The 14,552-nt window shown below is 37.6% G+C and overlaps 1 protein-coding gene across 3 annotated transcripts in view; it reads right to left on the bottom strand.

The window, feature by feature from the left end:
• PIK3C2G (phosphatidylinositol-4-phosphate 3-kinase catalytic subunit type 2 gamma) overlaps window positions 1-14,552 on the bottom strand; it is a 358,923-nt gene that overhangs the window by 22,937 nt on the left and 321,434 nt on the right. For all 3 annotated transcript variants that reach the window (XM_059934511.1, XM_059934512.1, XM_059934513.1), the window contains one exon: window positions 12,318-12,412. In XM_059934511.1, the coding sequence (XP_059790494.1) occupies window positions 12,318-12,412 (95 nt within the window). The remainder of the gene's footprint in view (window positions 1-12,317; window positions 12,413-14,552) is intronic.

Below are 14,552 nucleotides of genomic sequence, written 5' to 3'. Positions count from 1 at the left end.
GACTTACCCATGTCATCTTACTGTTTTCTTGCTGTTCTTTTGTTCCTCTCTTCCTCTCGTGCAGTCTTCTTTTGTAAATTGATGATTTTCTGTAGTGGTATGCTTTGATTCCTTTATCTTTATCCTTTGTGAATCTACTGTAGGTTTTTGCTTTGTGGTTACCATGAGGCTTACAAAAAACATCTTATAGATATAATCATCTATTTATGCTGATAGCTTTACTTCAATCATATACAAAAACTCTACCCCTTTATTCCCCCCATTTTATGTTATTAAAGTCACAATTTACCTCTTTTTATGTTGTTTGTTCATTAACAGGTTATTGTAGCTATACTTATTTTTAGTACTCTTGTCCTTTAACCTTTATACTAGAATTAAGTGGTTAACACTCCACCATATTATAGTATTAATCTAACTTTGACTATATACTTTACCAGGGTTTATACATTTTCATATATACATGTTACCAATTAGTATCTTTTCATTTCAGCTTGAAGAACTCCTTTCAGCATTTCTCGTAAGGCAGGTCTAGTGGTGGCAAATTTCTTCAACTTTTGTTTGTCTGGAAAAGTCTTTATCCCTTCTTCATTTCTGAAAGACAGGCTTGCCAGGTAAAGCATTCTTGATTGGCATTTATTTTAGTTCAGTACTTTGAATATATCATCTCACTCTCTCCTGGTATATAAGGTTTTTGCTGAGAAATCTGCTGATAACTCTACGGGGGCTCCCTTGTAAGTTACAAGCCTTTTATCCTCTTGTTGCCTTCAAGATTCTCTCTTTATCTTTGAATTTTGACAGTTTTATTATCATGTGCTCTGGAGAGGATCTCTTTAAAGTTGAGTTTGGTGACCTGTGAGCTTCATGAACACGAATATCCAAATCTTCCCTCAGATTTGGGAAGCTGTCAGCCATTATTTCTTTAAATATACTTTCTGCTCCCTTTTTCCTCTCTTTTTCTGGAACTCCAATATATCACATAGGCTTTCTTCACTCTCCTCTTTTTTTCCTTTGTTCTCCCCTGACAGGATAATTTCAAAGTTCCTGTTTCCTATCTCACAGATGCCCTTTCTGCTTGACCCATTCTCCTGGTGATGCTCTCTGTTGCATGTTTCATTTCATTCATCATATTCTTTAGCTGTAAAATTTCTGTTTGGTTTCTTTCATAAAAAATTTCTATCTCTTTGTTAAATTTCCCATTTTGTTCATGTATGATTTTCCTGATCTTTTTGAATTGTCTTTCTGTGTTTTCTGTAGCTCATCAAATTTCCTTTAAATAGCCATTTTGAATTCTTTATATCAGGTAAATCACAGATCTTCAGGTCTTTGAGTTCAGTTACTGGAAGATTAATGTCATCCTTTGGTAGTGTCTTGTTACCTTGATTTTCATGTTCCTTGAAATTTTGCATTGTTGTCTTCCTATTTAAAGTGGCAGTCACCTCCTCCAATCTTTACTCTCTGCCCATTTCAATGTATCCAAATTCATATTTTTTGCTACCACAGTGTGGTGGAACTTCTTCTCTGCATACCTGCACTTCCACAAAGGCTCTTTTATCCATGGATGATTGTCTAAGACAATGCTTTCCAGAAGCTCCTGCACCATGGCTGAGAGGAGCAGGAGTCAGTCCACAGGCCACTGCAGGGTCCTCAGCTGGGACTGAGGTCTGTGTGTCTAGTACCTGAAGCATAGGTAGGTGAGACTCCTCCTTGATCCCTTGGTGAATGGTGCTGGGTCTCACTTTGTCTGTGGATGGATGTTGAATTTTTGTTGTTGAGTGGGAGACAAAATGAGGGATGTCTTTTGCCACTATTATGCTGATGTCACTCCTAAAGGGACTTCAGAAAAGTCAGGAAGGAACCAAATTATGAGAACCAATGTCAGGGCCTTAGCTTATGTTTTTTTGTTTGTTTGTTTTCTTAAAGTTAGAATGTAGAATTAAGGGAGATTTTGGATAAAGGATAGAGATTAGGGTAAAAGGTTTTCATTAAGAAGAGAGACTGATTAAATAAAATTTACATCATGTGGTGTCCTGTACATTGATGGCTATGTCATCTGGGGAGATGGTGAGTGTCCAGAGCTGTTGAATATTTAGAGCAATAATTCTCAGCAGGAAATCACTTTATTCTTAAGTGAGACAGATGTGATGATCAAATATTTGTCACTTGACCATTCTCAGTTTAGTATCAAGTATTATAGAGAGGAAAATTCACAGAGAAAATCTATTCAATTGTAAATACAGCTTAAACTAAACTGCTGTGGACTGTGGCTATTTTTCACAGTGACATACACTTAAGCAAACATTTACTTATTTAACAAACATGTATTAAGGGCATAGTATTGTGCTAGCACTATGAAGTATACAAAACATATTTCCCACAGCTTTTACAATCAGTAAATTTTCAATACAATTGAAACTACAGGATGAGCCAAGATGATAAGTTTCAAGAGCTGACATAAGGCAGTGAATATCAAATGGATGGTATATAGAGTAAATGTAACAGGAGGCCAAAGAAGGAATGATAACTAGGAACAAGAGTGGCCCAGGAGCTTCAGAGAGAGTAAGAGGTTTGAGCTGAGCCTTGAAGTTGAGTTGGACGTAGAAGGTAAATAGAAGGTAAGCAGAAGTATGATATAGTGAGCTAGAATGACTGACGTGTGTCTAGTCAACAGTGAATGTACCATCTAGAATATAACACAAGTTTTGTACTGTGGATGGTGGACATAAAAGGCAGGTTATAGCTAGACTGCATAGTATCTTAAATATTAGGCTAAAGTATTTTAAATTTACAGAGACTCTATTAAAACTTTTTATTGATATGATTAAAATGGAGTTTTAGGATGTTTTAGGCAGAATAGAGAAGTAGGAAACAAGGAAAGGAATACAACAGGAATCAACTAAAATAATCTACAGATGAATTAACAGAGACTATAGAGTCAAATTTTAACAATAATAAAAGTAAAAGGAAACTAAAATGATTTGTTGATGATTACATATAGGAGTACTGGAATAAGTTAAAATATACAAAATAAATTATAGAGAAGTTTTCATCAAGAGGTATTTGGGGAAGGTGCAAGTAGTTCTGAGTGAGAGTTGGTTTTAGTGGAAAGTAGAGGACTATAATTTAGGATTGTTGAGTTTAAAGAGATGTCAAGATATCAGAATGTAAATGCCTATCAGGCAGTTGGAAATATGTAAATTGAGTTCAGAGAAATATTAAAAGCAGAGACATACATTTAGGAGTAATTCACATAATCTTTGAAGTTTCAAAACTGAATAAAATTTCTGAGGAAATTAGTTTGAAGAGTTAAAGCCCTGAACACTGCAAAATCTTCACATTTAAGGGCTAAAGATGAAGTCAACATCTATTAAAGCACTATGTACCTTATCTAGTTTAAATTTATAAGTGCTAAGGAAGCCTCAGAAAGAGATTTAGAGAAGGTACAGACAGTGAAGTTTTATGGAGAGCCTGAGAATAGAAAAGTTCAAGAAAGAAGAACTAAAGATGTTGGCTATTGGAAAGAGATCAATGACCATTATCATACCAATTATCATAGGTTTATAGAACAATTTATGATTTGTTTTATTAAGAAATAATTGGTAATCTTTGAGGGTTAATGTTTCTTTGGTTAAAAAAAGTCATGAAACACAATAAAATATCTATATCTGGGCTGGGTACTCTTCACTATCCATTGCTTTCCATCTTATTCTTTGAAACAGGAAATCAATGCCGTAATGGGCCAACTCTGGAAGAACAATTTTTTATTCATGGAATATAAACCAAATATAATCGATGAGATAATTATTATTAGAAAATTGCCCTTTATCAAGAAACTGACATTTATTTAGATAAAGTGAATCTAGGATGGGGAAGTGACAAATTTCTTTTACAAATCTAGATTTTAAAAAATTGAAAAGAATTGGGATAGTCAGAGAACTTAGCCAAATTAGTTTAAAAAGATGCACAGGATTGATGGGCCAAGACAGCAGAGTAGAAAGACCCTAAGCTCACACCCCCTCACAGACACACCAAAATTACCACTATTTACAGAACAACGATCAACAAAAAAGACTGAAACCTACCAGAAAAGATCTTCTACAACCACAATGAGACAGGTAGGAGGGGAGGAGTCACAATATAGTCTAGTCCTATACTCCTGGGTAAGCAATCCACAAACAGGAGAAAATTAATAACTTATTGACCAGAGATGTATCAATACATTTTCAGAGAGTGATACAATTAATATCACCGTGTGAAGTTGTCAGAGCTTAAAATTGATCAAGCGTTCATTATACAATTTATGATTGTCATTATCATTCACATTTTGCCCCATTAGGTTTTTGTTCCAAACTTGTGTATATTATAAATTCAAGTTTATTACCGTAAAATTTTCAAAAATGACACACAGCAAACCTTTGAGTGAAGAAGAATTTTTCGGTGAATTTTATGCAGATACTTTCTCTGATTGTCCGAGCGACATATATACTAGTGTCTCAGAAGATGACAGTTCTTCGGAATATAGTTCTGATTCAGACAATGTGAATATTAGACCAACAAAAAGACAAAAAACCTTAGTGATTGATTCTGATACGGAAAGTGAAAATGAAACTCACGGTGCTGGAGAATGCTCCTTTGCTTCTACAGAAGAGTGGACTGAAGACAACATTTCAGGAAAATTAGATGACTTTACAGATATGTCAGGTGTAACTATTGAATGTAATAACCCGCAAAGTGTTAGTGAAATAACAGAATTAATCTTTGGTAATGACTTTTTCGAGTTGGTCGCTTCTCAAACAAACTTGTATCCCCGACAGAATAAAAAACCATATAAAAAGTATGATAAGGCTTTAAAATGGACTGATGTAACCAATAGTGACAGGAAGATGTTTCTTGGATTAATAATTTTGATGGGACAAATAAGAAAGTCACACTGGAAAGAATATTGGTCGACTGATCCCTTACTTGAAACACCTATCTTTCCAAAGATTATGACAAGAAGAAGATTCGAACACATAATGAAATTTCTTCACTTTAACGATAACTCGGAAACTCCACTTCCTGCAGACAGAATTTCAAATGTTAAACCTCTTTTGGATTATTTTCTACCAAAATTTCAATCGATCTATATACCCAAACAAGAGCTATCACTTGACGAGGCAATGATAAAGTGGTGAGGATGTCTCAGATTCAAAACCTATAATGCCAGCAAATTTACAAAATATGGAATTTTGGTCAGGATGGTTAGCGAAAGTGAAACTGGATATATATGCAACCTTGAGATTTACATGGGTGAAGGAAAGAAACTGCAAGAAACAATATTATTGGTCCTACAACTTTACCTTTGTTCATGGCACCACATTTACTGAGACAATTTTTACAACAGTGTGTCCACATCTGAAATACTGTTGAAAAATAAAACCAGAGTTCGTGGGACTATAAGAGAGAATCGTGGTCTACCAAACCAATTAAGGAGAAATCTAAAAATCTATGGAGGGGAGAAATGACATTCTTACAGAAGGAAGAAGTGATTCTTCTTATACGGAAAGACAAGAGGCTAGTTCGCATGGTGACAACTATTCATGATGCCTCTATACCATCTACAGGAAAGGAAGACAGGAGGACTGGCCATCAGATAACTAAGCCCACTTGTATATTAGAGTATAATAAATATATGAAAGGAGTTGATCGATCTGATCAATATCTGGCAAACTTCAGTGTCCTCTGGAAAACTAGAAAATGGTATAAAAAAGTGGGTTTCTATTTGAGTAACTGTGGTTTATTCAATGCATTTAAAATTTATTGTAGCCTTAATGCACAGAATAAAATGACTTACACGCAATTTTTGTTAGCAGTAGCTAGAGAATGGGTAACTGACCATCCTGGTGAATGCAGTGGTAGTCCTGCACCTGGTCCTTCTTGTGGTGTTTCTAAAAGAGCCTCCCGCAAAGACCCACCTTGTCAACTATCAGGTAAAATAAAGAACATATTCTAGAGGGAATAATACCCACAGGACTAAAAAAAAAAAAAAAAAAAAAATTGCCACCAGCAAGTGTAGAGTCTGCTCTTCCAGGGGAAAGTGCAGTGAAACACGGTATATTTGTAATAGATGTTCTGTTCCCCTGCACAGATGTGCCTGCTATACTGCCTATCACACTCTAACGAAATATTAGAATGCTTTAGTAAGACATGTACAAAGTTTCAAGTAAATACATTGAGTGCAAAAAAAGTGGTTGATATTTACTCAAATGCAGGTGTTTCGATATTCACTTAGGTAAAAAATCGTCAGCCACAGGCGTTAGTTCCTGCAAAAATCCACCGGTCAATAATGTGTTAAAATTGCAGAAGTTCTCCCAAAGGAGTAAGAGGTCTGAGCCCCACATCAGCTCCCCGGCCTGGGGGTCCTGCATCGGGAAGACAAGCTCCGGAAGGCCAGCCAGCAGGTCTTACTTTTGGGAGTCCCAGAGGGCTGAGGGAAATAGACTCTATGCTTAAAGGGTGCACACAAAATCTCACAAGCTCTGGGACCCAGGGCAAAAGTGATTTGAAAGGAGCCTGGGTCAGACCTACCTGCTGATCTGGAAAGTCATCCAGAGAAGCAGGAGGCAGCAGCAGCTCTCCCTGATGACACAGACGCTGGCGGCAGTCATTTTGGGAAGCACATTCTACCACATGGACACTAGTGCTGGCAAGTGCCATTCTGGAATCCTCCCTCTAGCTTATTAGTCTCAGGACCCAGCCCCGCCCCCACTCCCAGCCTGTAGGCGCCAGCACTGGAACGCCTCAGGCCAAGCAACTAACTAGGCAGGGACACAGTCCCACCCACCAGCAGACAGCTGCCTTAAGACCTCCTGAGCCCACAGCCTCCCCTGGACACAGCCCTTCCCACCAGAGGACACAGGAACCAGCTCCACACACCAGTGGGCAGAAAACACCACCAGAATCCTTGGCTCCACCCACCAGCGAGCCTGCACTAGCCTCAGGACCAGCCCCACCCACCAGCAGGTGGACCCTAGCCACAGGACAATGGCAGCTCCACAGCCTACAAACCTAGTGCGCCCACCAAGGCCAGAACCTGCCCTGGGACCAGCTGGGCCCTGGCCCTGCCAACTAACAGGCCAACAGAAGCTTCGGGACGGCCCAGACCCTGTACCCAACTGTGTCAGGAGGCCTCTCCCCCATTCCCCCCCTTCCTTCCCAGCAATCTGACATCAACTCTGGGATTCCTGGGCGCTACAACCAGACTCCAGAAGCCGGCTCTGCTTGACAGTCGTCCAGCACTAACCCCAGGACCTGGCTTCAGCCATCAGTGAGCCAGCACTAGCCTCAGGGCCCTGGGGTGCTGCAGCTGGCTGCCTTGTGACAGGCCCCATAAACCAGTGGCTGGCAGCCTCTGCACAAGGCAGGGCCTGGCAACCAACCAGACTGGGGGCCAACCAAGCCCACCAGACCACCCTCAGTAGTCAGCCCACCACAACAGAAGGACCCACACAGCCCACATAGGGGGCACCCTTAGAACATATTGCTCTGGTGACCAGAGGGGAGTGCACTGCCGGGATGCGTAGGACGTCTCCTACAAAAGGCCACTTCTCCAAGGTCAGGAAACATGACTAACCCATGAGATACACAGCAATAAAAACGGCAAGTTAGGCAAAATGAGGTAGCAGAGGAACATGTTCCAAATGAAGGAACAAGATAAAGCCCCAAAAGACGCACTAAGTGAAATGGAGATAGGCAGTCTACCCGAGAAAGAGTTCAGGGTAATGATTGTAAACATCTTTTAAAGAACTCAGGATAAGAATGAATGCACAGAATGAGAAGTTAGAAGTTTTTAAAAGGATACATAGAACATTGTTATTTTTACATGTCGAATATTGCCATCATCTGTGATTTATTTTCACAACCCTCTTTTGTTACCTTCACCAAGTCTATGTGTTGTCTCTTTTACACCAGTGGGCAACACAAGTCACTTGGTGCTAAGTACAGAACTCCCATTGTATGCAGAGTGCCATTTATGGGGTAATTAGCCATGAGATATGTTTCTCAAAGCGTGTCCATGGACCACTTGTGTCAGAGAACCTTCTGAAATGCTCGTATTTGGGAGCAGGAGAGAAGAAAACAAGTCTAGACATGAAAGAGTAGAGGAATCCATGAGACCAGGAGAAGACTGTAAAAGGCAGATGTAGAAATTCCAACCCAAACTACAGAATCATAGTCACTGGGAGTTGCATCCAGGAATGTGGATTTTAAAAACAAGAACCCCCAGACTATACATACATAGTAAAATTGCAAGAATTCTTTAAAATAAAAAATAAAACGTAATAAAATTTTAATGTGTGTGTGTGTGTGTGTATGTTTAGCCTGGGTTCTTGTTGTGTTTGACTACTTCTCTCTCTCTTCTGTTAATTTCCATACAGTAATGATTTTCTGCGATTTTGTGTCTTATGAAAGGATTAAACAGCACTCCATTTGAGATATATCCTGATTTCCCTGACATGACTTGCTCCTCATTTGAAATGACTTCTTATTCTGTTACAGAGTAAGAGACTCTCATAATGTGAGCGTATTCAATATCAGAAGGGAGTCTGGCATCCTTATTGATTACTTTTAGAGCCTTCTGGAATGGGCTTATTCTGTAGCAGGTAGAAGAAAACAGTCTAGAAATGACACAAAACTAGGGGAATCCATGAGACCAGGAGAGACATTGTAATATATAGAGAGACATTGCAGAAGTCAATGGAAGAGATCATTTTAAAGTGGGCTACATGGGAAAACACTAGAAAGATTTAAAAACATATTTCAAATCTAAATGGTTTTTCTATGTTTCTCTGTTAAATAAACTGAAAAATTATTGAAAATAATTTTGGCCAAGCTTCTAGATACCTGCATTACTTTGTCAGTCTCTGTTCACTAGGATAAATCATATTGTGCTGCTTTGAAAGGAAAAAATTTTAGCAATTTTTTTTAGCTTGTGAATTCACAGGAGGGAAGTAATTCTTAGAGAAAGCTTCAAGGATTTAATATAAGGTAAACAATTCTTTTCATCAAACTCACTATTAAATATAACAGAACTGCAGGCAGAATAATTCATTTTAATATTAAAATCAAGCACAACTTCTTTAGTCTGATTACTCAAGCATGTGAAAATACTAAAGTTTAAAAAAATAAACAATTAGTTAAAACTTGAAATGAGAAAGAAAATATGATGAGAATTTACAGATAGATTTTTCTGTCATTTACATTATAATGTTATCTCTGTCTTCAGATAAGCAGAAGAAATAAAATAGTCATTTAAGAGAAGCTGTGAAAAATGCAAAGCGTGAGAACTTTGTTGTGATGATTTGGGGAAGGTGAAAAAAGTCTTAGTTCTTAGTTGTTCACATTAGAAGTAATTTAACATTCTTTCATTTAACAAAGTATTCATTGAGCACCTACTATATACTTGGCCTTGCTTTAGCCTCCAGGTTTACAGCAATGATACAGGGCAGTGGAGAAAATAAAGTAGGAAAGGAAGTTTGGAAGCACCAACCAACAGGGGTGGTTTTGCAGTTTTACGTATGGGAGTCAGAGAGGACCTCACAGAAAAGGTGACAGTTAAACATAGTTCTTTAGGACATGTGAGATTGAACCATGAGAATTTGAGTCATGGGCCTGGGGAAGAGCAGTCCCGATAAACTGAGTAGCAGGTACAAATGTCCTGGGGCAGAAACATGCAAAAACATTCAAGTCATAGGAAGAAAATCACTGAGGCTGGAGTGGAGTGATTCAGGGAGTCTGTAGCATGAGGTGAGGTAGAAGAGGTCAAGGGCGCCAATACTTGGCTTTCATTGTAAGTGGTATGAGATTCCTTCCCCAGAGGCGTATGAGAGAGGAATGACAGGATTTGACTTTTATTCTCAAAGGAGTATTCTGGATGCTAGGTTAGGAAGAGACTAAAAAGATATAAAGGCAGAAGCAGGGAGACCTGTTAAGAGGCTACAGCAATAATTCAAGTGAGAGATGATGGTAGCTTGAACCAACGGTGGTAAGCAGTGGAGGTGAAACATGGTGGGATTCTGGATTTATTTTGAAAGCTGAGCTCACAGAATTTGTTGATAAATTTGGATGTAGTTTGTGAGAGCAGTCAAAAGGACTCTAAGGATTTAAACCTGAGCAACTAGTAGGATGAAGGTGCCATTAAGAGGTGAGACAGGCTGCCAAAGAAGCAGGTTTAGGGGGGGTGATAATCAGAAGTTTGATTGGATGTATATTAAATTTGTGCTGCCTATTGAATTTCTAATAGAGTTGTTGAGTAATCAGTTGTACATATAATTCTGGATTTTAGGGAGACTTTCAAGCTAGAATTATAAAATATGGAAGAAAAAGACATGTAAGTGATATTTAAAGCCACAAGCCTGGAAATAAAAAAAGAGGAGTTCCAGGGCTATGTTAAAAGATTGAGGAGGAGAGAAGAACCAGTAGGGAGCATGACTTCATTATTAACAGCTTTCCTTCCGAGGGCACTGGCAATGTACAGGCTCTAGGGGCCCTAAGTGGTCTTCAAATTTTTATAGGATTCACCTGCTCATCTTCCATTTACCCATAACTTGATCTAAATCTTAAACTCTTGCTCTTAGTCACTTACTCCCCACTTTTATGCCTGCATCACACTGGTTTTGAATATACTTATTGGTAGTGCAACTTCATCTGAGTGTAAAATGCATTTTTGAAAACTGTCAAAAGTAATTGGGGGATTTAGCTGATGAATAAAATGGGTGACCAAGTTGGTTAATACTGCTTTTGATCAAACATTAGGCATGACTATTGAATAGCATCAACAAGTTTATTGTGTGATTTATATGCAGATCTAAAAGCAATGTCAACAGGCATGTCCTAAAATGTTTTGAGCAATGGCATTACTGAAATATATGTATAGTTTCCAAGAGGACTGTTTTCAATTGGCAATTATACATCATACACATATATAAGTTCTGTTAACTTGATTAACACTATTTCTTAATAGTCTATTATTTTATCATGTATATTTATACAGATGCTTAAAGTCCACGAACACACATGCAGCTATAAAAAATATCTAACTTAATCTTCATTTCCCAGCCTAACAATTTCTTAAACAACTGCTATTCTCAGCTAAGCTGATTAATTTATCAAAAGCAATCGAAAATAATTATTTTAATGAGTAAAACTTCTACAAAAACACATTTGATAATATTTGCCCAGCTCTTACAAAAATTGCTGATTGCAAACACCACAGATTTACAAACAAGCATCCTTGGATATCTGGCTAATTTGTAAAGGATGCAATCCCTGAAAGTTATGCCAAATATTTGTTCAATGAACAAATATTTATTAAGTTCTAGTGTGTTCCAAATGCACGTCATGTTGAGAAGAGTTTGCTTCTTTAAGTCCTTCAAAGTGCATCCTTAGAGATTTATATGCATAAAGGAGAGAGCTAAAGTAGTGCTTCTGACTTTCTCCACGTTGGTGGAGTCTCCTGGGGAGTTTCACCATGTGGAGGACCTGTTTTGCTAGGCTAGCAAAAGACCAGAGAAATGGGTGAGGCTTAGAGTTTACCTTTTCTGTTTGTTGCACCCAGATTCAGACCTTTAATCAATTACCTTGTGACAAAGAAAGCTCCCTCTCTTAGTTAATGACATGGCCCAGCTGCCATCCTTACCTCTCTGACTCGACCAATCTTCAGGAAGGAATGGCGTATAATAGAGAAAGCAGCTTTTAGTTTTCCTTAGAGGCTAACTACTATTGACGTTCTTGGTTCTGGGGATGCAAAGATGGGGTCCCTGTCATCAAAGAAATTATTACTTTTTGAGGGAAAAGAAATATCCTTGGGCAATTACATCAGAATATGATAACTGATACTCAGTGGCAATCTGTGGGAAAACACTAAGAGCTCCTGGCTTCCCAGAGAAGGTGCTGGCACTATTCAAAGAGACGAGTCAGTCTTCCACAAAGCTCAGCGTGGTGAGAGAGGTGTAAATTCTTGGGACATAGCTTTTATTCTTTTGGCTCTTAATACTCTAGCTAGTCCTGCTTTTTCAAATCTTTTTCACTAGATTTGTCCTGACACTTCATTTTGAATAAAGTCTGGGTTTCATTCTAGGACTTTCCCTGTGAAATATTTTATAGGCTTCCCCCAAGGATCACAATCACACTGAGGCAGAACACTGTAACTGGTCCATTGTTCCTTACTTACACTCGGTGGCTGGCCTCATTTCTCTCACGAATGCTGACATTAATTGCTTAAAGGAAGAAAGTGATTTCTAAATGTAGGTTTACATGTTTCTTATTAGATAAGATAAACTCACAACGTTTTTCATGTGCTTCACAAGTATGGTCAGCTTCGCATCCTCGTATGTTATGACTAACTGCACCTTAGGCTTCTTGTCAGGAAACTTCTCACCTGATGAAACAGTAGAGTTTCAGTGGGTTAAATTGGAAGTGGCTGATCACAGGATAAACTGAACATTCAAAGACTAAAACAGGACCAATGAATAATATGAAAAAGAAACATTCTTCATATCACACTGAAAACATAATACTCTTCAGGAAACTGGGTTGGTTAAGATAGGATTTGTGTCTAATCTTCCTGAATCTATTCTACCTCCTCATATTCTATGTTTTGTTTCAATCGATACCATTATTTTCCCGATTATTTAAGCCTGAGACCTCAGTGTCATTTTTGGCCGCAATTTTCTCCTCAACATTCAGTACAATGAGCTTAAAGTATTAGAGAACATAGGGGTTGAAAGTGTTGGCTTTAGAAGTCAGTGAAGTCTGGGGTGCAGGTCCCAGCACTATACTAAAGACTGTGTCAACATGACTAAGTTAATCGACTTCTGTAAAATGGAGATAATAGTTATCTACCTCAGGACAGTTGAGATGATTAACTGATAACATTCAAAAGTTCTCACAATGTAATCTCTCAATGAATGTTTGCAATTACTCCATATATTTACACTCAGCTCTTCCTTTCCAGTTCTGCTGTGCCTAGTTCAGATGCATATGGATCTTTTGCCTGAACTACTAGAACAGTCTCTTCCCCTCCTCCAGAACCCAAATGTATTTGTACACAATTACCAGTATAATCTTCCTAGGGCAACTTTTATAAAATTACTCTTCGATCAAAGTACTGTTCATAGCTTTCCATAGCTTATGAAAAAGTCTGAATTTTGCAGTTTTGTATTACTGCTTCTTATTGAATCCGTTTGTCTTATTTCCCATTATTATTATTTCATACTGCAGTCCGTATGTTCAGTTCTACAGACATGCTCTGCTATTTCCTTCCAGACATTGCTCATATTATTCCCTTTATTTAAAATGATCTCTTCCACCATTTTTGGCTATTGAATTTTTACCTATCTACAAGGCCTAATTAAAATGCAAAAGAGTTTCTGTGGTCACCACCCTCTGAACTCCCCTAGCACAGCCCTTATCACTTAATATTTATATTGTAATTATTACCTTACATGTCTCAATTTGCTTAGTGGATTACAATCTCCCTTAGGGCTTATTTTTTTTCCTATTTCCCCAAGGGATATATAAATCAGTGCTTGCTCCATAAAGTTGCACTTAACGTTTACTTAATGACAAAAGTAATCTCAATTTTCCTTTCAAGTTATATCATTCCAACATTTAAACGAAGGCTTTAGTTTTTTAATTAAAAATTTCCAGTTTATAGCCCAAGGATTAAGCATAATTCACAGTTTTCTAATATTTCCCTTGGTAATCTCTGATTGTACGTTTTCTGAGGGAATTCAGAAAGAAGAAATTTACTACTAATAAGGAATTTGGCAATGTTTTGTGGTGGGCTCATTGGGGTCCACATTGTTTTCTGATAGTCAGTTTTAGCTCTCTAATCCTAACATTTGAAAATTAAACCTGAGCATTATGTTTCTTCTCCCAAAGCCTTTTGCATGTTTGTTAGAATAGTTTACACATTCTAAATAGGTAATATTAATTAATTTTATTGTTAATGTGGATTATTGACATTGAAATAATTAAAATTCACATTGAGTGTTTCTTACAACTGAAATGGTAATTACGTAAATATAATAAAAACATTCTTCCTTAAAATATCTTGATTTTGATGACTGAGTGACGTTGTGAGTTTGAGACACTACGAGATAATTTTGACTGTAGTACTTGGGTAAATTGTACTTCATAATACAAAAATGTAGTTGAACTTCTGGTATGAGTATGCTAAAAATGCTGATACTTTTTGATGTACAATGAACATAATTTTTGAATTAAAGAGTGAAAGGCTTATTAATTAGAAACAATGTGTTTAATTAGAGGAGCTTTAATTCAGACAGGAAATTAGCATAAATTTATGGGTGAGTGTCTAAATGATAATCATACAACTGTTACTTGAATTGACTGAAGATGATATTCCACCCTAAACATTTCATGCAAGATTAGTAATCACAGTATCCATCAAAACATGTCAGACTTTAGAAACCACTGAAAATACAGGCCACTAGGAAGTCTTAGTAGTCAATGTAGTAATAGTAGAGGTACTTAGGATTTTTAGAATTCTTATT

Source organism: Balaenoptera ricei, chromosome 10 (assembly GCF_028023285.1).
Source record: "Balaenoptera ricei isolate mBalRic1 chromosome 10, mBalRic1.hap2, whole genome shotgun sequence".
In the NCBI taxonomy this organism is placed as follows: Eukaryota; Metazoa; Chordata; class Mammalia; order Artiodactyla; family Balaenopteridae; genus Balaenoptera; species Balaenoptera ricei.
This window is presented reverse-complemented; position numbering and strand designations above follow the sequence as displayed.